The following is a 24640-nucleotide window of genomic DNA, read 5'->3' on the forward strand; positions in this document are numbered from 1 at the left end:
TGGTGCAATAAACGGCGAAATTCTTCCACTAAAGGCATCTGCAGTGAACCTCGGATGATACTTGAAGCAGAGGAATCTTTTTCAAAGATGTCGTGGTTTGTCCGGCATAACTCTGTACAGGATGAGGGTCTTTCCTCGCCCTCTTACTCTCCATCCACCTATCCACCTATCTACTCGTCTCTCGTACTCTCATTCAACGTCGCACTGCAGAGTCGTAAGCGCGAGAGTCTGATAAAACCGCGTAGGGTCCGAGGGGAGTCAACCGAGCAATCTTATTTTGAGCCTCTAATAATACCTTCGCAAGGCCATAGGCTCAGCGATGTTTTTACGGCAAATCGCTCTGTATGTTTATACCTTGGTATACATGTATATAACATATTACACACCGAATGGACGTACGAATATGCGCGCTATATGTCCCGGTATACGTATGTACATACATTTCCATGGGAAAGAAACGTAGGCAAACGAACGGGAGCCACGGAACGACTCACGGAATATTGTCAAATATCTAAGTCGTTAAAGCGAACACGCCCCCAACGTTATGTATATTCTACGTCTTGCGTAGTTTGACCTAATACCGGAGTATCGTATTTGCGCAGTTCATGGAAACCAATTGTCACGAAGGATGAGAATTGGTATAGGAGAAAGATGTATCTCAATGTTTGAACTCAAGCACTGCATGGTCAGTTTTTTTTATTATCAACGTATAAACGGCGGTACGTGTGGTGGGCAAGAGGGATGGTTGAGATGAACGACGTCTCCTTAGCTTCAACGTCAGAGACTTACTTCACGTTGAGTGTCAAAGATGTCCTTTAAGTCCTGCGGGACAATATCGCGTAACTCACGGTAATGATAAAGCTTAAGCTCCGGGTTGATTTACAATCTTTCTGCCGACGCTTACGACCCGGGCGAGAAATGCATTTGGCGTAATAACGGGTCAAGGGTGAAATGAGATGTCGAGGAGCCGAGGACGAGGAAGTTCGGAGAATCGGTCACCACGGGCGCGAATCCGTATACGTTCAGGATTTGACATTGGCAAGGTTTTTTCAACGTCAAAATTGGAAGAAAGAAAACAGCAGGAAGAGTCTGACAAAATTGCCGCGTGCGTTGAAGGTGCCTACTTGCCGTACACGCGTGTCATGGGCGACGAGCGCGTGTTTCCTTTCGCGCCAATAAACCACGAACCACAGCGTATACATATACAGAACTGATGTAGCCAGCTGAAGTACCTACAAATTCGCGACCGCGAAACGCTGCTTGGCCGTCGAGAATCCCGGTTTGGACCTCTCTGATGTTGACAGTTCAATTCAAACTTTGCCGTTTTGCGGTCAGAAATATTAGCCACCTAACCACAGGGCTACGGTATCCATGCTCTACGATCGGTGAGTGACAATTTTATATAACAAACTCGCTGACCATCCGCGATCCCTCATCATCCCCGAACATTTGAGCTGCGCGCAACGAGTGATCGGTGTTGTCGAAATTTATAGATCATTTCATGCCATCGGTATGTGACAACGGCGACAGATTTTACGAAGGACCAGATGGAATGCTTATGGAAATAGGCTCCCGGTCGAATTGGCTGGATTTTCAGTATGTTACAGTGCATATCCTCCCGATCAAAAGTTGCCACGGTCACAAATCGGAAAAATCAGTAGTTTCCGAGATACAGGCTTCGGAATAGAGGTGTACAGATTGTTTGATATCTATGGATTTCCTGATTTTCATGAATTATAAAGCTTCAAGGGGACTTGAAATCAAACGAGTCACTCCAAAAAATTGCACGGTGGATTCTCAAAGATAGGCAGAAGGCTGTGATTGATTCCATCGATGCATTGATTCCATCTATGAACTCGCTGGTATACCGGAAGTATGTGCAACGTCAGATTTCGGGCGAAGAACGAGACCCTCCGGTTCTTGCAATAATCGATTTGTCTTGTTTTTCACGCGTCTGCAGAGTCTCTGCGAATCGGCTGCGCAGTTTTTGAGTGATATATTTGATTTTAGCCCCCCTTGAAGTTTTGTAATTCGTAAAAATCGCGTAATCCATAGATATAAAAAAAATCCATCCACCCCCCTTCCGAAGCCTCTAATCTCGGAAACTACTGATTATTGGGACTTGTGTCCATGAGAACTTTTGATCGGGAGGATATGTACTACACATACTGAAGATCCATCCGATTCGACCGGAAGCCCAATTGCCATAAGGATTCTGCGGGGTCCTTTCACGAGTTAAACCGACCAAAGAGCAACCCTTGCGAAACGATCAGACCATGGTGGAAACCTCTTCATTAGTAGCAGGAAATCAGGGAGAGCTTAGAGCACTTCCCTGCGTTAGAGAAGACACGCCATGCAGCGGCTGTTGAACTCACGAGTCAACGTTCCAAAGGAGAGAACGAATAGACGAAGATTCGGAAAAACTGCAACTTTGTAAGGAACGACTTTGATGAACGGGTTTGAAGCATTGCTGGGACTGCACGATACAGTGACAGGCGAGGGACAATGCTTGCCTGACGTTTGATTCGGCGGATATTAATATGCGAGCTGGACAACACCGCAGCCTCTACATCCCTCGAAGCCCGTCATCCGAACGACCATTTAGTGATTTCTGTCACGAATCAGAAGCTCTCGCAGCGCCGTCTCACATGGCGGTAACGCGTTCACATACCTATTGCCATACGCGTCTACCTGTGGTAGGGTTAAAAGTGCATACATACCTACAGTGTTCTTCGTCAACTGGTAAAAGTGAGTGAAACTTTTGAATCTAACGTCAACGCAACCCCAAATGAATCGATAAATGTAATATGGTTGAACGATGCACGGCTAAACGGTATGCCAGTCGATCGTGGCAAGAAAAATAAGTTTCCGCATAGCTCGTGCAGCTTGAATTGCAGAAATAGCTGGCAACTGTAATGACAAAATCTAGGAGCGGTGCAATCGCGTCTTTTTTTTCGGCTAAATATCCGAGAGTTCGACGAGTTCAGAGGATTGCCGAGAAGGACTCCTCCCTTCGAGGTGGAAACAGCACCACGCCCTCCTCCGAGGTTCCTCCAAGTTCCTCAGAGGAGAAGACGCGTCTAGTCGGAGGCGGAGCTTCGGTGGATCTATTTCTAGTCTGTTGTATTCGGGCGTCGCGGCGCCTCTCAAGTCTCGACGGAGAGGTAGGTACGTAACCGCGAGATTGCTCAGCACGGAGACTCCGCCTTTGCAGCCCGAGTTGGTCTCGGCTTTTCTCGACCTTTACCAAGTTGCGATAAAAATGTTCCCAGTCTTTCGGTTACTGTATACCGTGTGGCAGGTTGTCGTACACGGGTGGAGTTGTATTGCTTGCCATAGTATGACTATACTGCGCAGGCGTTTTGGTGCGGTTCAATTCGGTTCACACTCGGAGGATGTATAAGTTCATGTCCGACCGAAACTGATTTTTCAGCCGAAACCGAAACCGAAACCGAACTTTCGGTCTTGCTCTATGTTTCGGCTGAAACCGAAACCGAAGACGAAACATATTAAAACATTTAAAATTACGATTATTTACTGAAATTTACTGTTTTTTTAACATTTATTAACACATAAGAAAAAGTGTTTTATATATATATATATAAATTAGGGTGTGTCATTTTAGGGCGATATTTTTTTTTTTTGCTCATCACCCGAAAAGTCTTTAGTTCGCATCTAACAACAAATCCTCGCGCAAGGGAAGCGCTGTCAAAAAATATTTAGAGGTAGCTCAACGGCATTGAAGTTCTCCCATTTGATGAACATGGGAAAATTGTTTTTTTTTTACTATTATTGGTTCTCCCAAGTCTGATTAAATCGTACGGTATTTTCATATAAAAGAAAAAACGCGCGGTAAAAGGAAAAGAATGAGTCGAGATGATTGACTAGATAATTCTTGCGAGCTATATTCTCCTATTCCCTCATAGCCAACCAAAATTATTAAGTAAATAAAGATCACACAATATAATAAATTAATCATAGCATTTACTTAATCGTTTGTTTGGGAAACATTGTTAAAATAAGGATATAGCACGTAATTCAACAACAGTTACATATATTAAATAAACCTGCGAATCCAAGTACAACGAAATCCAATATAACCACTTTCATTTGTCGTTTAGAAATAAAACTCAACAAGATAATGTTCAATAACAAGAAGTTTAGATAATTTAATGAAAATAAAACGAAGTACTAATAAAAACAAAATAAATACTTACCAAATCACTCATTCGCAAAACATAACCTCAACTCACGATTAAATGGACAGTGGCGAGCAAGCACGAGTTAGCTGCGAAGTTTACCGAACGACGCACGAAAATTCACGAACACTCGAGTTTTGGCTATATTTTGGCCGAAACCGAAACTAAGACCGAAACTAGATTTTTTGGCCGAAACTGGCCGAAACTGAAACCCGAACCGAATCTCGGTCGGTCATTAGTATAAGTATGCTGGATGAGTATCCAGCCTTTGCAGGGATACGCGAAGAGAGACGGCGGAGTTGTAATTGGGTTCCTACACCGAAAAAAATTTTATGTAGCTTTTACATCTCCTGTGGTGAATATATGGACAGCACTTTTTTGGTGTCAAATCTGCATCGATTGTGGTAGACCTACCTAAGCGTGCTGTAACTCTCGTAATCGGATTTGCAAATCTTGCCACAATTGCTGTAGATTGAACTCCAAAAAAGTGCTATCCACATGTTCACCACAGGAGATTTAACATCTACAATATTTTTATTTCCGTATATTATAGAGGATAGAGGTAAGGAGGACTGTCTCCGTGTATAGAACATGTCCATAAAATAGAGTACAATTGAGATGAGGTTGCTGTAGCAAAAGTTCCACAAAGCGGCAATCAGACTGAAGCCTTGTTGCTTATTAACGCCATTCTGGTGACTTATTGAACCACTATTTCACGGAGACTACGTAAGGAGCAGGAATTCCATGTACCTATACGAATAGCTGCCTGAAATAAGATGGCACTGGTGTTCCGTATGCACCGAAAACAGTGGAGGAAATATAAGGTGGCAGTGAAAACTTTCTACGAATCACATTGCAAGGTCATCGATTAGTCGATCTTGGGCATTCCTGCAACCAATGACTCTCCGGTGCAAAACGAACACTAGCAACGCTAGTAGTAGGTACTAAAAATAAGCCTAATGTGTACGATTACTGTAACAACTTTTGTCAATTCGCCCATTTGAGTTCCTGCGCCTTAAGTACTCTCCATGCACTATTTGTCGCTTTTTGGTGAACACTTTTCTAGTCGAAAATCCGTATTATGAGATGCTTCTCGTTACCACTACCTTCCATGGTTTCTATATATTCGCAATCGTGTGATGTCTATTCGCCCGTCATTATACCCATCGCAACGCGATCTTCCGGAAAAGGATCTGAAGTTATGTACATGCGTATATGGGTACGATGACCGTTTGACGCGAAACGGCAGAACCGCCGGCAGCACTGACGTATGACAGTGGAACAGAATTGTTGAAAAATACTCGTTAAAACATCAAACATTATACGCCGACTGTACCTGCGTCCTGCCGAGATACCATGGATGTATACGTATGTAGGTATGTTTTCAGCTGATACAGCCGGTGTGCGATGCACCCAACCACAGGGAGATCGACGTTCACGCGTGTCCGACGTCTGCCACTCTCTAAATAAATTATACCGGACAAATTGTGACGACGGACGTATTGACATCCCAAGTTAGTTTAAACGATCCGCACTTCGATCTACGACTAGCGGTAGGTACACTCGCTTCTCTATATGTCTTATATTATCCAATTTTAACTTTCAGCTGGCACCTTTACCTGGTATAACGATGCTGGCACCTCGGGGTCGTTAAATACCCCGACCGAAAATTGCTTTTTTTTTCGGGTATTCACTCAAGTGTATTTTACAATATATAAAAAAGGCCACAACAACGATTTTAATGGATCCCAAGGTGCTAGCTAAAGTTTAAAAATTCTTAGATCACTAACGACTCCAAGATACCGGCTAAAGGTTAATTTCTCACGAATCCTCTGCAATTATGCTCGAATTCATCACCCATTCGCAACCACGTAGGTTTTTTTACCGCGATTCCAGGAGGCATCGTTTTGCAAGACTCCTGAATGATCCACACAAGGATGCGACATTAGGAGGCGTGATTTCTCCGAATAATATGACCAAAAAATATGACATAGATGATCTATCCGTAGAGTGCACGTCATGCGGGTGTGAAAAAAAAAGAAAAGGTAGTATTCGTTATAAAATCGACGTAAATACAACGGGGTTTACAATAAGCACGTATGACGGCCGTCCGCGCAGCCCTCGGCGACCGGGCCGAAGCCGAGCGAGCGGAAAATCGCTTAGTCCTCATTGATATTCTTAGAGCACGCCAACTGCGGCCTGGATTTACTAGCACGTCGTACAAATTATTTAGTAATCAAATTTTCCACCCCTACAGACACCTCTTTCTCTCTCTCCCGTTCCCTTTGATTCTCTTCCTCTTTTTTTTCCCCCATCCATCCTCCCCATCATCGTCATCCTCCCCCTCCTTTTCCCCCATCCTCGTCCTCCTCTTCGCCCCATCCAAACCTCCGGGCAGAGCTGGGAAAGGAGGGCAGCGAGTAACAACCACTTTTACGATGATTTCTCTATTTTACGACAGCGGCGTGAGAAACCGTTTAGCCACCCTGTTGTCTGCGTCCCCGAAGCACCATTTTTCCGAGCGTTAAATTTTCCTTCATTCCCCCCCACCAACTTTTTCCGTACAAATAAAAATGATAGAAATCCTTTTCTTTTAATGGACAAATGAATAGAACGTAAATACGAAATACGCCGCGCATTGCACATACAATGGTACATCCATCCGTATCGTATAACGGATACGACACAAATATCGCAACAAAGAAAACTAGAATTGAAATATTTGCTGCGGCAGCTGTAGTATGACAGGGAACGTTTCAGAGCTCTTTTGAATATTTTGGAACGAGGTTATTCGAGTTACCAATTTCCTCACAAATATCGCAAACACTTCCACTACTCTATGTCGTATTCGAGCGTCCCTGTATCTGGTTTGTCGAGGTATCGAATGCATTTAAATATTGCTACCATGCCGGATTTCAAACGAACGTACATACACGCGTGTTTGACAAACAGCACATAATTACAAACTACGATATACCTGCATGTATCGAATGCCCCAAGCACGTCAAAAAGTTGACGTGAACGAAAATAGCGTGAGGAAACATTCGGGACTATTTATTACAGTGCAACGGTATTCGTACGTGAATATTTCTTTCAAAAAGGACATCGGGGATGAGGAGGGTAAAATGCCTTTTACGAACATCTTTATGATATTTTATGAATAAGCAGATAGTATTAAAACAGACGACATGTTGTGGAATCTATAAGGAATGTGAAAATAATAGTTTCATAATTTTGCTCGAAGAGTACCTTAGCGATAAACAAAAATTTGAGAAACAATAATTTTTGTATCACGAATTTATCGAGCATAAAATCAATCCATTACATTTGTAAAAGCTGTTGACTCCCTTAGTAACATATTGAATTTTTAGAAAAATCAATGAAGTCAGATCTAGGGTAAAAATGATATCATATTTTTTAGTTTTCTTTATTTTTTTCGAAAACCACTTCAGACAGTTTCAGGATATTAATATTTTAATAATACCTGCTTATTCATAAAATATCTACAATGTTCGCAAAAGCCATTTTTACACTGCTTATCCCCCTATGTTCTATTTCATTCCCTGTATGTTACTCGCTTTTATCCTATTTTTCGTCAGCTCATGCAGACCTGAACGAATTGTTTTTTCTTCCCGGGGACAATTAAACGAAAATCAGTCTAGCGAAAGACAAAAAATACAGCAGACAAATTTTTTAGTAACAAACGTTAATAAACGGTTTCGAATGGCCAACACAGCAGCTAGTTAATGCTAAAAATGTTTCTTGCTTTCTTTTCACAAATGTGTGAATTTATTTTGCTTCCTTTTTTGTGTTGAATTAAAAAGGGAAATTCTGGAACGCGCGCGTCCGAGATAAATGGGGCTTGATCTTTCGGTAATTAAGATGAGCCGAAAAATAAACAGGCCGTTTTATCCCATTCGCTATCACTTCCCTACTTACTGACACAGCTGCGGGTCGTCGGGACGGCCAAATAAACGACTGGATAGATTTAAAAGCACACAACACTCTGAGCATATATATATATATATATATATATATATCGTGTACATGATATTGTATATATTGTGTATATATATATATATATATATACATATCTACGTCTCTCGCTGTCTAGTTTGATTGTTTATTATCACACGACGTGGTTACATTGTTTGAAAGTCAAGCAAACATCTGAGTTACCACCCGTGACACTATCCTTATTGACTGAGTAACAGGAAAAATATAATTGTGCAGGCTGCTCAACCGACCTTTCATTTTTCATCTTTCCTTCCGACCAAAGTCCTAGTCTCCTTTTCTTTCGTCAATCCGTACCGATCCGTACCGCAGATAAATTTTTTACGGATTTTAAATCAACGCCTTACAATAAATTGCCTACTCTGAAAGTGTTCCTGAATTTCAGACATAATTTAACCTGCGGATGTTTATCCATTTGCTAACGAACAATTACACAACAATATTCAAGGGCTTATTTGTGACGATTCTCCAAGTTAGAAATGTTCCTTCAAATTTTTATTGCGATTTGGAAAAAAAAGACATTTTTTGTCGAGCATTTCTGGTAGGTCGTTTTCGGTTCGGCCAATCAAAGTCTTCCCTTCAATTTTGAATTCTCATCGAGTGAAAAAAATTAAATATAACCGATACAAGTACCGAGATTCGTTTATATTATATGACAAGAAACTAATACAGGGTTCGTACGCTTTTTCGAATCTAAAATTCACTGACTTTTCCAAGTATTTCAACCTGAAAATAGGATTTTTCCAATAATCTTTCAAGAAATATGACCCTGATTGATGACAATTTTTTTTACACGTTATTACTAATACTTTTAATATTATCTAGTAACTGTCTTACTGTCTGCCTATCAATTTACAAACAATAGTCTGGGATTTTGCGTCAGAAAAAAATGGAAGAAGGTTTGGTATTAGGTAATATGTACATAGAATGTATGAAGTTGAGCGACGCAACAAAATTTCGGGTGCAATCTTTTTTTTTCTTAAGATCGATAGTACTTTGTACGCATAAGGATGAGTTTATTTCTTCAACAAACTAAAAATTCCAATTTTATTTTTGCTGTGAGAAATTCACTGAATTTTACCCGTGTTACAGGTTTTCCTTGTGCGTGCGAACCCTGAAATAACAGAAAAAAATTTGGATCGCAAAGTATCCCGCAAAATCTTTATGGACATTGACTCCTAGGCGAATTGGCTGGATTTTCAGTATGTTCAAGTACTATCCTTCCGATAAAAAGTTCTCACGGACACAGGTCCCACAAATAGGTGGTTTCCGAGATATAGGCTTCGAAAGGGGGTGTACGGATTTTTTGATATCTATGAGTTAAGCGATTTTTACGTATTACAAAGCTTCAAGAGGGACTTGAAATCAAATATATCACTCAAAAACTGCACAGCCGATTCGCACAGACGTGAGAACTGTGCCGTTGCACATACTTCCGGTAAACCAGCGAGTTCATGGATGGAATCAATGCATCGATGGAATCAATCACAGCTTCCTGCCAATCTTTGAGAATCAACCGTGCAGTTTCTCGGAGTGACTTGTTTGATTTCAAGTCCCCTTGAGGCTTTTATAATTCATGAAAATCAGGAAATCCATAGATATCACACAATCTGTACACCTCTATTCCGAAGCCTGTATCTCGGAAACTACTGATTTTTCCGATTTGTGACCGTGGCAACTTTTGATTGGGTGGATATGTACTACCACATACTGAAAATCCAGCCAATTCGATCGCTAGCCAATTGCCATAATGAATTTGCGGGATCTTTTTGCTTGGGAGAAATTCGTTCAAAACCCATTTCCTGCAAGCGCGACCGCGTCAAGCCCACGCTCTCTGCGCATTCCCCAGTAGTTCCTCCACATCGCGACCTTATACAATCAGAGGTAATTCCCAAATAAGCCCTCACCGATATCCGGCGCCATTCACCCTTCCACATCGCGAACTACGTACGGAGAAAGAAGATAAAGGTGTGCTGCACTCACGTCTGTAGGGTCTGCCTTCCTCCGGGGTCGACCTCTCGGTGTTCTCGGAGCCGGGTGTCGCGTTGGCGTCCCTGTCCTCGTCGTCGGGCGTCGCGCCCCGGTTTTGACCCTGCCCGACTCCGATTCCGCTTCCCGGCGGGGATCGGCTCGCAGACCCGGCTGGACTTTGGGGGGCGACTTCGCCGACCCCGGCCGTCGAGACTCCGCCGGCACCGCCGGCGACGCCGCTCGACGGCAGCGTCGGTGAGAACATGTTCGACATACTGGAGAGCGAGCCTATCGACGCCAATCCCGATGACACGGTCGTGTTCCCAGTTTCAACTTTCAGACATTTGCTGGGGGGCGCGAATGCCGACGGGCCGAGGGGCCGGAAGGCCCCGAAAGGTGACCTTGGGTCCAAAGGGTGGAGAAACTGCGCCGGGAAATGAAGCATGTGATGCAGACCGTAACCCAAGGACGCCGCGGTGCTGAACGGCACTTGAAGATCTTTGGAATCTGAAACCTTAGATTCGAAAAACGAACCCCACTGTTCATTGCCACCCACAACCTCTCTCAGTATATTATTTTCTCTCCGAAATCGTTGATTATTACACTATGTGTTTGAATTTTCGAAACGATACCATTCCTTTGTTTCGTTTGCTTATCTGTCCGCGCGTCGTTACTCTAGGTTATTTGATTGGCTTGCGTTTTTCTTTCAATGGTATTTCATTTTATTTATGCTACCGCGTATTCGAACGAAGAAATTTATCGTTTCGGATTTCGTTTGACTCGAGGCCACCAATCGAGCTGGAGAAGTTATTTCTTCAACGGCATAAAACTTCGGTCACGTTAGGTTTATTCTTGTTTAGAAAACTTAGTCATCCGAAAAACAATCCATGGTATTACCATCTTGAATCTTGCGAACCTTGATCTACTTCACTGATTGTGTCTCGTGTTCGTAGCAAAATCTGGTTTAACCGTACTGGTGCCCTCGAGCCGTCTGTCAGGCACTTGACAAAGATCGTATTTAAATAATAATTATAAGGTTTTGAAATATTGTGGGAATCCGTGAATGCACAGGATCAAACATTTTTGTCTTTCAATCTCCACGTGGTGCCTACAGATTGATGAACTGTTACTTAACAACTGGTGGAGAATTGATGAAAACGTGAATGAAAAAACATTCCTACGACCAAAACGAAACTCATCATCACACAAGAGTGAAGTTAATTTTTCCATTTCTTTTTTCGAACCCACTAGACTTCGTCACTGACTATGTACCGACACTCTGCAGCATTTCTGCAAGCACTGAGTTTCACAACACTTTTTTCCATTTGCGTGTAACCTCTATATCATACTAGTTGATCAACCCTACTGCACGGTTGTAAATGATTTTGAAAGAATCAAAAGTACATATGAGATAAAAAAAATTTTGATCAAGTGCAAAATGTTCTTTTCTACTGGTTCCTCTGTAATACAATAGTTTATGTATTGATATTTTCCTTCGACGATTTGAGCCGTAAGATATTATCAACGAACATTTCTTGCCTTCTCTGCTCTGACTTTGACTTTGTCTCTATCTATTAGATTTTATTCTACTCTTGATTTTCAATTTTGTTATATGACTTTTCAATACGTCGACCAATAAACGTATTTAAGTTTCACCAAAGGCAACACTAACGTAATAGTCATGGCACTCTTTTTCACATGCGTTTTTGCAGCTTGGAAAACTATGCGGTTTTATCAAATAATTTCACCGATTTGGTTAGTTATTAACTACGTGAATCGAGCCCTCTCGATGTGAAAACCAGCTATTTTGTCATCAGCAATGGCGTTTAACAAAAAATCCGAACAAATATGTTGTCATCCGATTGAAATGAAAGACTTTCGTTTATATTCAATACGTGTTGCTGGACCGTCGCAACAAGTACGGAAAGAACCGTGCAAATGTGTAAGCTTTGTCAATAGTTTCGTTTTTCACTTATTGTAAAGAGAAAAATCTCGACTACGTTGTATAAAACGATACAAACACACGATCAGAAACTCAGCCAAAACGAACTAACACCAGAAAATGGGCTTAGTTTGGATAAAATCATACACAGAAATTAGCGTAAGAAACATCGTGCAGGATTTAAGTAAATAATGATAGCAGGACCAGTGAGTAATTGGAGTGTTTGGTATTCTTTTTAGTATATCTGTGAGACTAAGCTAAGCACTAGGCTAAGTTAGGCAAGGTAAGCTTTACGGAAAAAACCACTAACTTGTGGGTTGAAGGGTCTTTGCATTCTCGGAGCCTCTGGGAGGCCCCCGCCTTGTGAAAAAACGACCAGAGAAGGTGGTGTGAGATGATTCGGCACGTAAGCAGAGTTGTCCATCTAAAAAATAGGATTCCCCGCTTATTGTCTCAGCCCGAGAAAAGTTTTCGAGAAAGTAGATACCGCGAACGTGAATAAAACGCCTAGATGTACGGAGAATCCGTACAAACGATTCCCGCGCTCCGAGCCGCGGTGAAATTTAATTCAAATTTCGAACGTTACTGATCGCTTCCTACGCGTGACGCAAAACTGTCGGTTACCTGATCGACGACGTTCGACATCCAACTATAAGTAGAAGAATCGAAGCAATTGAATTGAAATCTACGACGTAGGTATAAATGGTATAGGATTAAATATTAAACCAAGTGAAAGGATGTAACGTTCGAAAGGGCGGAAAACTACGTTGTTCAAAATACTGGCCGACAGGAGCGAACGATCGTAAAAATATGGTAAATTATGACGCGCTCAATTTGAAATAGCTTAGCAATAAATAAATCGAAGATGTCACAAGAGTATAACACAGTTGTCACAAGGTGAATAAACAAAGCACACGCGGGAACCGGCGAATAACGTGTCGAGTCGCAGTGGCGCCGCTTTAGAACCGCGCGCGCTTCAGCGTACATAACCTCGAAATTGAGACGCGCTGTCCGGCTACCTTGGCTACGTTGTTATCGGCTGTATCATGAGCCCTCCGCGGGTTGCGAGCCAGGTATGGGATGGGAATGTAGGGTTATGTGTATGTGTGCGTGTGAGAAAGTGCCGGTGGTGGAGGTGGTTGCAGCTACGATGAGCTACCTCGTGGCCATGCCAGTGCAGACTGATTCAAGTAAACGAACTTACCCAGGAGAAACGAAACGGCGGCTCCCTCCTGCCTCCTACGGCCTTTCGCGTGCGGGCTGCGTGCGTGGGCACGACATGGCGGGTGCCCCCACCGACCTCGACACGCATGCGCGACCGACGCACACGCGACAACCATTGGCCTGCAACCTTTTCGCGCACGGAGACGTCCGATTCACAAATCGCCCGAAATCCTCACTCCGCGGTGTGCTCTCTTTTACTTTCCTCACGATGCGTTATCTTCGCCATCCCTCGATGATTGATGATCGCCATCTTCATCTTCGATCAACTGCCAGTTATCGACTAATTAGTCACAGAAACGCGCTTCGTTCAACCCTGTCATACTCGAAAGCCGTAAATTGTAACGCACCTTTGGTTGTCAGATCATTGTTACGGACGAACAATTCGAAACTGCATGGTTTTTGGAATTGCGTCACATTTGTAAAGTTTGACTTACGAAGTTACGACTTGAAAGAACATCAGAGTACGAATTCTAGACACCTATTATTGAAGAAAACAAAAATTAAGACAAAATATGTGCGACTTGAAGGAAGTGCAGTTCAACGGTAAATGAACGGGGATAGGTGGCACCATCTTGCGGAATGCGCCAGCAGCTTATTCATCTCTGCGGGTTTCTGTTCTGATCCTCGAACTCCACCAAGAGCTAGGCAAGTTACCATCGGTAAGATATTTTTTGGTTTCTTATTTTAAATTATTTATTTTAATTTTATTTGTCATGACATGTATGTACAATAATAGCCGAATTTATTAGAAAAAAGTGCATCGTTAGATATTTTATCCTAATTTGATAACATCAGAATCGAAACTGTGCTATTACATTAAATCAGGGATAGGTGTTTCTAAGCTTTTACTCAAACTATTACTGCCGCGCGATACAGTCAAACTGTATCACCTCATAACCTTTGAAGTCTTTTCGAAGATTTTACCGGCCAATCGTTTGAACAGACACGATGCGCAGTTTGTAAAAATCTTACAAAATTGATGGGATTCGTTGATTAATCTACAAATTGCTGAATGTGCGCAAAAGAACCTGCAATGATTGAACAGAATATGTTTCGGAAACTGACTAAGACCGTGAATGGAATGAGTCTAAAATTCCATTGTTCTATTCTCCATATTGAATCAGTGTAAACAAAGCATCCACATTTTCTTTCTCTGATTCTTCTTGAGTGACCACATGAGTCACATCTTGATTCAGCAGGACTTGCTCAATTAGTATAGTTTCGGTATTCGCCACAGCTTCATCACTCGCGCTAATGTCTTCTCTAGGTTCATGAGAATCCGGAATTTCCACTTTAGTTTGATTACGTCTTCTTCTCGTCCTTGGTCGATCGCTGTGAATAGCCATGTGTCTCCTCAAGTCATATTTTCCGACAAAACGGGCATTGCAAATTTCACAACCGTATGGTTTACCGCCAGTATGAATCCACATGTGTCTCCTTAGTGCTGCACTGAATGTGAATGCAACTCCGCACACGGTACAAACGTATGGCTTTTCACCCGTATGAAGAAGACTGTGATCTTTTAGCGTAGATCTCTGATTAAATTGTTTTCCGCACACTTCGCACGTGTAACTTCTAGGGTTGGAGTGAATTCTAATATGGTTGAGCAAGTTCCCTTGCTGAGAGAACGTTTTCATGCAAATCTCACATCTGAATGGTTTCTCGCCTGTGTGGACCCGCATATGTACTTCCAGTGTGCGATTATTCAAGAATCTCTTGTTGCAGATCTTGCAAGGAAATTTGGGTAAATGAAGACCTTGAGGATCAAGGTGACTGATCAAATGCCGTTTGTAATTGCCTTTGTGATTAAAAACTCTGGAGCATTGACTGCAGGCATAAGGAGATCCATGAATATGACTTGTGATATGAGTTTCCAGTTCATTCTTCATTTTAAACCTTTGTCCGCACTTTGGGCAACGATGTCGATAAAACTCTGCATGACTAATCATGTGCCTCTTCAGATATCTTCTCAATGCATACGCTTTATGACATATGAAACAAACATAAGGCAACGCGCCTGTGTGCAACTTGATGTGAGACCGAAGTTCCCTCAGATTGTCACAGTCCTTTTCACAAACTGTACAAAAATATGGGCCGCCCGCTGGTACGTGATTATCCACAATATGGGCTAAGGCACCGGTCAATTCGCCATAATTTTGCATGCATAGACTACACTGATAATTCATCCCATTCTCTGCATTCCTAATTTCTTTGATTTTAACTATTGTATCATTCAAACTACCCAAAACATGGTCTTTCGGATCGATAAAGTAGTCGGAATCTTCACCGTCACTTCCTACTACAACATGCGTCGTTGCCTCGCCAGATTTGCACCTGTCATCAGTCTCCGAATCTTCTCCCTCAATAATTTCTCCAGTGTAAAACGTCAGTGGCGTTGATGTTGTTCGATAGATTGTTGAATTCTTATCGCCATTGAACTTGTTTTCAAACCCCCAAGAATCAGACGAGCTTGTGTTTTCTCCGGCGTCGTCAGGATTAAACAGCATGTAACTCAGGGATGCAGAGGGTGATGGAATTACCCCCTCATCGGACATATGAACTAAAGCATATTCAGAAATCTCCGATTTAGAAGTACTTTCTATATCGTTCCTCATTCCCTCCTCACAATCAGCTGCTTCTTCGATTAATCCATCTGTTTGTACCTCTGGTTGAAAGATACCATGTGGTTCAACCTTTACCAAAAGTTTTTCATTCTCTGTTAATTCATTGTGCCCTCTCAATTCCTGCACATAACCAGCATCAATGAATTCCGCTTCATCTGCCGTATTCCGTGTGATATCGACTTGTTCAACCTTGATGAATTCGACTTCGTCTGTCCAAGGTGCCTGAACCTGAACGAAGAAAATATTCTTGAAGGCACAAAAAACAAAGCTGCCGGTATTGGGACTCAATGTCAACATACGAGCCATTGTCACGCATTACTGGTTCATCTATCTATGAATTCAACCAAAATTACTGCAGTTCATGTTGTATATGACTATTGGATAATTCTAAGATTTTGATCAACTAGTTTTTTGGAATAAAATACACTTCAATGAACTGGCAAATTGTTTACTTACTAATCTCATGTTACAGAAGGTCAATATTTAAACGTTCAATTTTGCAAGGTGAAATCAAAGAAGGAACATATTGTGTTTCATTATCATTTTGCAGTAGAGTGTCAATTATCCGAACTAATTGGGGCCGAGAACCATTCGCATAATCGAAAATTCCGTTAACCGAACAGTGTGAAAAAAAATGTTGATTCGTTCAATGTACATACATACGTATGTATTTGAAACAGATGAACTATCTTCTTATTCAAAACATAGTACTTTTGGTTAACAATATATAGTGTATAAAATATATGTATTGAAAAACAAGTGTCTGTACTAATATTGATATTTTATAAGTGACAGGTGTATATACATATTTGGTGTACTTCTTCGGAAAAAAGTCCACAATTTTTCTGTTTTACAACGGAAGCTCAGCCTGTTATTCGAAAAATCAGGAACTAAATAATCTTTTAGATAATTGACGTTTGGATAATCAACGCTCTACTGTACTTGACTTTTAGAGATTGTTTATCGCCAAGGCGAATGGCACCTAATATTTATATTAAGCCATGAATAGTCAACTTGAGCGATACCTTGTTCGCAGAATAATCTTCCACTTGAAAGATATTGCGTAGTTTTTTATCCGTAGCTTGAACTTGCATTTTGAAATCGTAAAAAGCATCCGTTCGGTATGCACACTTGGCGCATAGTTTGGCAGGAAGTCCATCAGATTTGTCTACCTAAAATCAACCATATCATTATGAAGTGGTATATGGAGAGAAAAAGAGACTGGGAGGTATGAGAAACAGAATCGATGATAAGTTAGCAGTAGTGATTGAAAGGAAGAAGGAGCAGTCTGACGAAACAAATCCTAACCTGAATCGAGGCTAACTCAGCTAGTTTGACGGGCAAATTTTTACTCCCCAACTGCCCGTCATACATGGGCATCAAGGCGACATCGGCTCGCATACAAGCGCGACACATATCGAGACTCGTCACCAAACTCATTATTTCCTTCCTCTGATCCAGGTTTTACGCTCGAAACTTTTCATCCACCATTAGTTTTCACGTACAGATCAATGTAAACAAAACACGAATACATAAGCACGACGATTGCAAGCCCCTCTCAAGCACTGTCAAGCTTCCAACCTCCCTGTGAACCCAGCAAAACCTAGCGATGGTGGCACATTTCGCTGGCACGCCTAGTGTAAGCCTGTTATCAGTATTATCACGGTCCTTGACTGTAGATTTTTAAAGACGGTCACTCTAATGCCATTTTGTGTGCTTACGGGACTGCGTGTTGTATGTGTACGACTCCCGCCGATAAAGAAGCTACCGGATCCCTAACACGGCTTCTTATGACCCTAGCCCCATTTACCCGTCGAGTAATCTTCACGAAAGTTGAAGTAGGGGTAACCGACTAGGCACTTTGCTTTACATCGACTTTCTAACAACAATCGACACTGAAGGTGCATTCCGATATTGGTTGGCGGCGCTAAGAACTCCCTAGGACAGAAGCAGAGCTACTCACAACTCACTTCACAACTGCTCACAAACTCGGCAGTGTAAAAAATATAAAAAAATTTTTGATCTACAATATTTCATGACAATTTCATACGTAAGGTTATTACAAAATAGAGATTTTCTATGTGAAAACATGTAAATTATTTGAGGAATGAAGTGGAATAGTGCAAGTTTGCGATCATTGTATTCGGTCATTTTGTTCGAAATTCGCCACGTGAGACATAAGGTAAAATAGTGTACGGAACGAAATTCTCAAAGTAACCAGATTCCGTGCACTAGAGTCAAATTTATTATTTTTCTCGCTCTACGTCGTGATTAGCTGAGCACGTACTAGTGCGGCGGATTCTAATACAGAGCACAGGCGGTAGCACCACCTGTGGAAAAACGTCGAAGTGGGTGAAACGTACGTAGTTTGTAACTCTGGCGATTTGCAAGTGTTGGCTGGTAAAACCAATGACGGTGGAGTTTCAGTCGGTAATGTTGAGTTACTATATTTCTTCGAAGTCTAAGAAAGAAAAGAGGGACATAATTGGGTATTTGCATGATTTTTATATTTCTTAACTTTTAATGTTTTTCGATTCTATAAATTTTTTTAGAATTTTTGAAAAAAAAATATTTTGTTTTTGTTTATAAATATTTAAATAATTTAATAGATAAAAGTGGTCCTAAATCACATAAAAGTCACGTGACATAAAACGGAATGTGATTGGTTTGACGTCATTGTGCTGCTACTGGCGCGTTTATTTGAATCCACAAAGAGTAATGTACAATATTTTCTAGCGCTAAAAAAATTTTAAGTAAGTTTTTTAAACTTTAAGTTTGATACATTGTATAATTAATGTCAGACTTCGGTGAAAATAATTAAAATAGAAATCAATTTTTGTGTGGTGTTTTTTTTTTTTTAACTCACACGGATAATTGTGTGGAGGTTATGATCACGTCAATGTTATTATACTAAGAATGTTAAGCAAGCATTAGTTTGAGTATTTTCACAAGTTGGTACTATACACCAACAAAAATCGTTTTTTAATGACATATTAAATAATTTAATAACTTTAGTTTATAATAAACAGCACTATCAGACGTTCTTTTCATCAATCACAACACAGAGCAACAGCTGATTACACGTACGGCGTGCTTACAGGAGAACTTGGCGCTAAAAATTTCAAAAAAATTCAGCATCGTGACGTCACATACGCGAGATGGAGCTACTTATTCATTTAAATATTGCCTTTTTTTTATTTATTAAATTATTTAAATACTTATAAACAAAAACAAAATATTTTTTTTTCAAAAATTCTAAAAAAATTTATAGAATCGAAAAACATCAAAAGTTAAGAAATATAAAAATCATGCAAATACCCAATTATTTGGAACACGCAGTTCGAGACAGCATATTTCAATGAATCTTTCTGGATATTTTTAAACATATGACAGCGTTGTTCGACTCAGATGCATTATGTGTCATACGTGCATAAAATCAATGCATCGATTTGTGTGATCGAATTAATCTATTTTAATAAGGTATATCCCTCACGGAAAAAACCTTCAACTTGGGTGTCACTTCGTCCCTCCAATTTTCTTCCAATGGGAATTTATCATTATTTATGCGCTGGGGGTACGAATTTAAACCTAATTTAAGCCAGTTGGCACGGCACACGAATATTTGTGTATAAAACTAATATATAAGGTGGTATTTTCATAAGTTGCCTAGCTGGTAATACTTGAAACTGATTTTGATAATATACAAAGATTGAGGGTGGATTTCGTAAAAATGGTACAAGTTTCAGTATCCTGTGGTAACTATTCGTTGAAAGTCGTGTTCCGATAGTATTACTGCTCGTTTTCGTCGTTCATCGATTACTCACGAAAGAATTAGGGGCATTAAAACTGCGAATAGTGTCAAAACTTCTGAACTTGACGAAAAATTAACTGATAATTTGAAACAGTAGTATTACATATATATGCGTCGAGATCAGAAATTGAACTTATGCGAAACTAAAAATTAGGGAAAGATAGGCAAATAATGCACAGCGTGGATGCGCCCTTAATTAACAGTGAAAGTAGCAAAAAGATTGGGGTTGTCACTCCGAACAGAAGTCTCACAAGAAACCAATCCTCTTGTAACCCTTTATTGTCTGATGTTTTTGTGTTGACATGCTAACTGAAACATTACGGTTTTTGTGGTACGAGGGTACGTCGTCTAAAGTTTGATTGAAACAACGAATGAAAAAATGCTGTAGTACGTATCTAAAGTGCAAAATCCGCAATAACGATCGATTTAAACAGTATTGTTTATTTGTAAAAAGAACCGTAATGCGAACGGTGTTGTTACATAGTCAAGGAAAGTTCCCTCGCTCAGACCGATAAGTCAGAATGTGGCAATGAGGGTACGTTACATATTGACGTCACGCGCGTTGGAACGGCCGTGGACGTCCGATTCTTGTGACGTCATTGTCTTTCGCCGCACGAGCCGCCACGGTTTCCGCACTGTGTACTCAGTGGGAGACTATGAGACGCCTTCTTACGATAAGGAGACGTACCGCCCTTCAGGCTCTTTGTCGATGAAAGGTTAATTCGAAGTTGGAAGACGGCTTGTAATTCACAACGGTCGAGACTGCAAAAACTTGAATGAACCTAGCGAGGGCATTGATTGCTAAGCGTTCGTCCACTTCGCTCAAAAATGCTATGCTGAATGAGCTATGGGAGAATCTGGGTGGCGACTGTCTGGCACTCAAGCGGCGGGTGAAGGCGCAATGGCGATGAGGCAAGGAAGCGAAGAGACCCAGGAAGCGCAAGCGCCTGACGAGGTATAAAAGGTCGGAGGGCTCGCGGGTCGCGCCAGTCAAACCGCGGTACCGGTACCGCGATATCGCCAACACGCGGACATCCCTCCTCCAGCGCGTCGTGATAACGATGCTTTCTGGTTCCTAAATTTAAAAGGCTCGCCCCTCCTGAAGAACGCCATCAGCTAGTTCTCGGCCCCCCGGGCCCACCAAACTTCTGTACGTTCCCCGTTGCACGGTCGATTTTTATTAACAAGTTCATTCGTTGAACCTTTTAGATTGTGTACTATATGTATTTCAGTTTCGCTACGTAGTCTCGCCATCCCCGCATTTTAAGATACATACTCTCGTTCGTGCATGATGTTCGTTTCGTTTTCTACCCTCCCGCGCCGCACTCCGACACAAGTCCTCACCCCCCATGCCGAGTTCTCGCAAAGTCCAATTGTTTTCCGCTGAGGAGCTCTGCAGCAACTTTTCCGTTTTGGCATTATTAAAAAAGTAATCTACTCTCCGGTTGAAAAGTTTCCACTCGTCGTCAATTACAAGAAACTCATGTTGACAGGAAAAAAGGGACCTGAATCAAATCTCTTTGACTTATTGACTTGCATCTCACGAGGATTATTATCGCAAATAAAACGATTTGAAAGAAAGAGAAGTGTGGATGAAAAAAAAAAAAGATAAAACAACAGCCTTAAAGTGGCGCACGGGAAAGAAAATGATCGGATTACAGTCTGTTTGTGAAGCAATATCTAGAGTGATGCATTAATGAAAGTTCAAATTCTGTTTCGTGACTGTGTCACATAGATCTTGTACAATACAATAGCTCGCATCCTCATAAGCTGTTGAAAAGCAGTCGTGGCTCATGAGAGAAATTTTCGGCTGGCTTATATTCGCGTAATTCTATGGACTGCAACTGAGGATTTGAATTCTTTTGCGACACAAAACTAAGGATACCCGGCAACACAATAGAAGTGAAGAATTACGGTAGCAGACCCATGTAATTGTAACGCGGCGTTGCAATGTCATAATTTAAGCAAGCGAACATTCTCGTGACTCGAGAACCACACACGTAAAAGTGGTCCTGGTGGTTGCAATGGGCTTCGTAGAAAGGTGATTCTATTTGCACTTTCAATTAGACTCTCGGACAAAGTGAATTGAAAATTGTGGTCGTTTATAACTCCGATGTCATTCGTCGCAACTGCCTGAATACAAATTTCGCGTCGGCGTTGGCCACCCAACTGGTCGGTTATTATTATCGACAGTGCTTTGGGTGCTTCGGTTACACGTTGGATTTCATAATTTGATTAATTACCATTTATGCCTTGAATGATTGCACCGCCCGAGTTTTGAGCATTAAGCGTGATATCCCATTGATTCGGTATTAATTCGCCACGAGTTCGTATACCTGTACTGACTATTCGCATATATTATCATTGCTGAAATATAAGGAACAGTTCAGCACGTGGCACGCTTTAAGACCCTTATATCAATATTTGCGATATTTCCTACAATTTCCCATAACCCCAAGCTCTTCGTGGAGTTTAATTATACATCTTCGAAATCATACCTACCACCCCCGATCCCTGCAGCGGCTGCGTTCATGCGCCGATCGAAAAACTTTCATTCGAACTTTCCTGATCTTTTCCATCTTGTCCCCGACCCCATACCCTTAAGTAGAGATGTTAGTGGCTCATGTGATGTAGATTTGATAAAATTGATTCAATCCCAAAGTTCTCAGCCGATACAAATTGTTTCACATGATAAAACAGTTACTATAACGCAGCAGAGAACCTTGCATGGCTTGGATAGTTCTTCGTTGTCCAATTTTGTGCTGTTGAAGGAGGGTTCCTTACTCATCAAAGTTAACTAGCGTAAACATATATGTTACATGAAACTACATTTTACATTTAAAGTTGTAGCTTGATACTGTACAAGTTGACAGGTTTTTAAGACAGCCAGGTGATTATTTACGGTGAACAAGGTCGAATGTCTTGGGCTCGAAGTATGTAGTAGATAAGGGATGCTATTCGTAAAGTTCAATTAGTAACGATACTGTCAACAGGTTTTATAACGGCATTACGATGACCTTACTTCGGAACTTTAGCTCTATCCGGCATGAATCTATAAGCCGTACCTAGGAAAGTACCATATTCCGATTCATGCGAAGCCGCGCCTGTCACGTATAAGTGAAGGATTACCTGCCTGCGTTGTAGGCATCGAAAATTCATTTCTCGTCGACCTCCAACACCTGGAAAGATCCTTTTCAACTTTTTACACTCATGAGACTCGGTTTCATCTGAATAATCAATACCGTTTTTCTCGGAAAATGGATACTCATCAATCTTGATCACAGGCTGACGACATATAGATTCAACGTTCGCCGGTGGCCCGAAGCTTCAAATTTCTAACATTTCGCATTTGCATAAACCAAATCGGTGAAACATTGAACTGTCAATGGAAGGCCGAGGCTGTGATGTGCAGCTCCTCATTTTGAACACTCGATTGCTTTGGCAGTTTGTTGGAATCCGTGTTGTAAAATATCCGCACGTTAGCCTCTCGCCATTGACGAAATAGGGCATTCGAGGTAATTAGTTGTCAATGAGTCGTCACTCGTCGCGAACTACGAGGCAAGTTAAGCTCGCAAAATCAGCCCAGCTGATCGATAAAACGATTCCCGCACATGTATGAGGCGTTGAAAATAGCTGCATGCATTGATAGGCCGTCACATCGTCAAAACGCAATTGCGAAAACTTGACGGAAAAATTTCAGCGAGTACAGAACCTCTCTCATTCTGTACTTTTATGGAATGGAAGTCATCGACCATCCGCTTAACATCACTGCGAAGTGACAATACCAACGCAAAGGCACAATCAGTCGAGTTTCGAGCGGATTTCTTCGGTGGCAAACAAGCCCATAAATACAGCTGTTGTACTTTCTCGTAAATATTGTTCCAGTCACGTCCGACTTAACACCCAGAAGATATTCTGCTGCGATCCGAAACCCCCATGTGCTTCCATCCAAGTACGTGACTTCGGTTTCCCGCACACTCCACTGGCATACTTGTATATGTATACATCGAAGAATCGTCGTGCACATACCAAAATCCGGTCAGACTCGGCCTGTGGCAGAAACTCTTATTTCACCTATCTCAATGGTTGGTTAAGCTTTGATGAATTCTTTTGTTTTACTTATGTAACACGGACGACCGGTCGCAAGCTGGCCATTAGATCTCATGTAGGTATGTATTTGTCGTTTCCTGTCGGATCAACATCGACAGTCGATTGGATTAGGGATCAAAGGAAGTATAAAGAACACAGATCTACAACGAGATCCGCTTTCAAAAAATAAAATATTATAGATATGAATCTTTTAACGTGCCGAATCTATATCTGCTTTTCATTTTTTGCTATCACGTATATATTACACTAGTAGCCCATCCCGGCTTCGCACGGGCATATAATAATATAATAAAAGAAAATACACAATGTTTGCAGTGAGTTTCAAAAAAAATAACATTTATATTATTACATAATATTATTATATGCCCGTGCGAAGCCGGGATGGGCTGCTAGTTTTTAATAAAAGGACGCTTATTGTGACGTAACTATAAAAGATAGAGACATGCTGTCGCGACAATTTTTATAGATAGTGATGTGTCCTGAAAAATTGTAATATATCATTTTGTTCTATCATTAATAGTTTTCGCAGCGCACGCGATTGAAGGAAGTTTTTTGTTTATTTTTTTACAACTTGGGTTAGATTATTCAAGTTTTAGTAAGCATCCCTAATTTTTTTGAAAATGAAACATAGCCTATGTCACTCGGGAATAGTGTAGCTTGCCAACGGTGAAAGAATTTTTTAAATCGGTCCAGTAGTTTCGGAGCCTATTCATTTCAAACAAACAAACAAACAAAAAATCAAATC

The 24640-nt window shown here is 41.2% G+C and overlaps 3 protein-coding genes across 13 annotated transcripts in view; 1 reads left to right on the plus strand and 2 right to left on the minus strand.

The window, feature by feature from the left end:
* LOC107217230 (E3 ubiquitin-protein ligase Rnf220) overlaps positions 1–13537 on the minus strand; it is an 83042-nt gene extending 69505 nt beyond the window's left edge. For 4 of the 10 annotated variants that reach the window (XR_006904379.1, XM_046739831.1, XM_046739824.1 and 1 more), the window contains exons 1-3: positions 13331–13537; positions 12437–12550; positions 10197–10722 (exon numbers count right to left, since the gene is read on the minus strand). Coding sequence is in view for 9 of the 10 variants with exons in the window: in XM_046739831.1 (XP_046595787.1) it covers positions 10197–10722; positions 12437–12550; positions 13331–13438 (748 nt within the window). In the remaining variant the exon portion in view is untranslated. The other 6 variants (XM_046739825.1, XM_046739823.1, XM_046739829.1 and 3 more) reach the window with 6 other exon arrangements.
* An 83-nt stretch (positions 13538–13620) lies between these two features.
* Positions 13621–24640, plus strand: part of LOC107217233 (metabotropic glutamate receptor 7-like) — a 76732-nt gene continuing 65712 nt past the window's right edge. Inside the window, exon 1 of one of the 2 annotated variants that reach the window (XM_015654650.2) lies at positions 13621–14009. The gene's annotated coding sequence lies outside the window, so the exon portion shown is untranslated. Of the gene's footprint in view, positions 14010–20813; positions 20936–24640 lie in introns of those variants that run through there. The other variant, XM_046739822.1, reaches the window with a different exon arrangement.
* Positions 14030–17672, minus strand: LOC107217307 (zinc finger protein 3 homolog). The gene is made up of 3 exons (XM_015654796.2): positions 17283–17672; positions 17000–17146; positions 14030–16202 (listed from the first exon to the last, which is right to left on the minus strand). Exons 1-3 carry the CDS (start codon positions 17412–17414, stop codon positions 14454–14456), a joined length of 2028 nt encoding a protein of 675 aa, XP_015510282.2. The 5' UTR covers positions 17415–17672; the 3' UTR covers positions 14030–14453.

This window comes from Neodiprion lecontei, chromosome 5, assembly GCF_021901455.1.
Source record: "Neodiprion lecontei isolate iyNeoLeco1 chromosome 5, iyNeoLeco1.1, whole genome shotgun sequence".
In the NCBI taxonomy this organism is placed as follows: domain Eukaryota; kingdom Metazoa; phylum Arthropoda; class Insecta; order Hymenoptera; family Diprionidae; genus Neodiprion; species Neodiprion lecontei.

What these genes read in the sequence shown, in the direction of transcription:
- LOC107217307 (XM_015654796.2), bottom strand. Translation starts at nt 17,414, where the DNA reads ATGAGTTTGGTGACGAGTCTCGATATGTGTCGCGCTTGTATGCGAGCC. An exon ending in CTGAGTTAGCCTCGATTCAG is followed by an intron (nt 17,147 to 17,282) that starts GTTAGGATTTGT and finishes GGTTGATTTTAG; the next exon opens with GTAGACAAATCTGATGGACT. An exon ending in AAGATTATTCTGCGAACAAG is followed by an intron (nt 16,203 to 16,999) that starts GTATCGCTCAAG and finishes TTCTTCGTTCAG; the next exon opens with GTTCAGGCACCTTGGACAGA.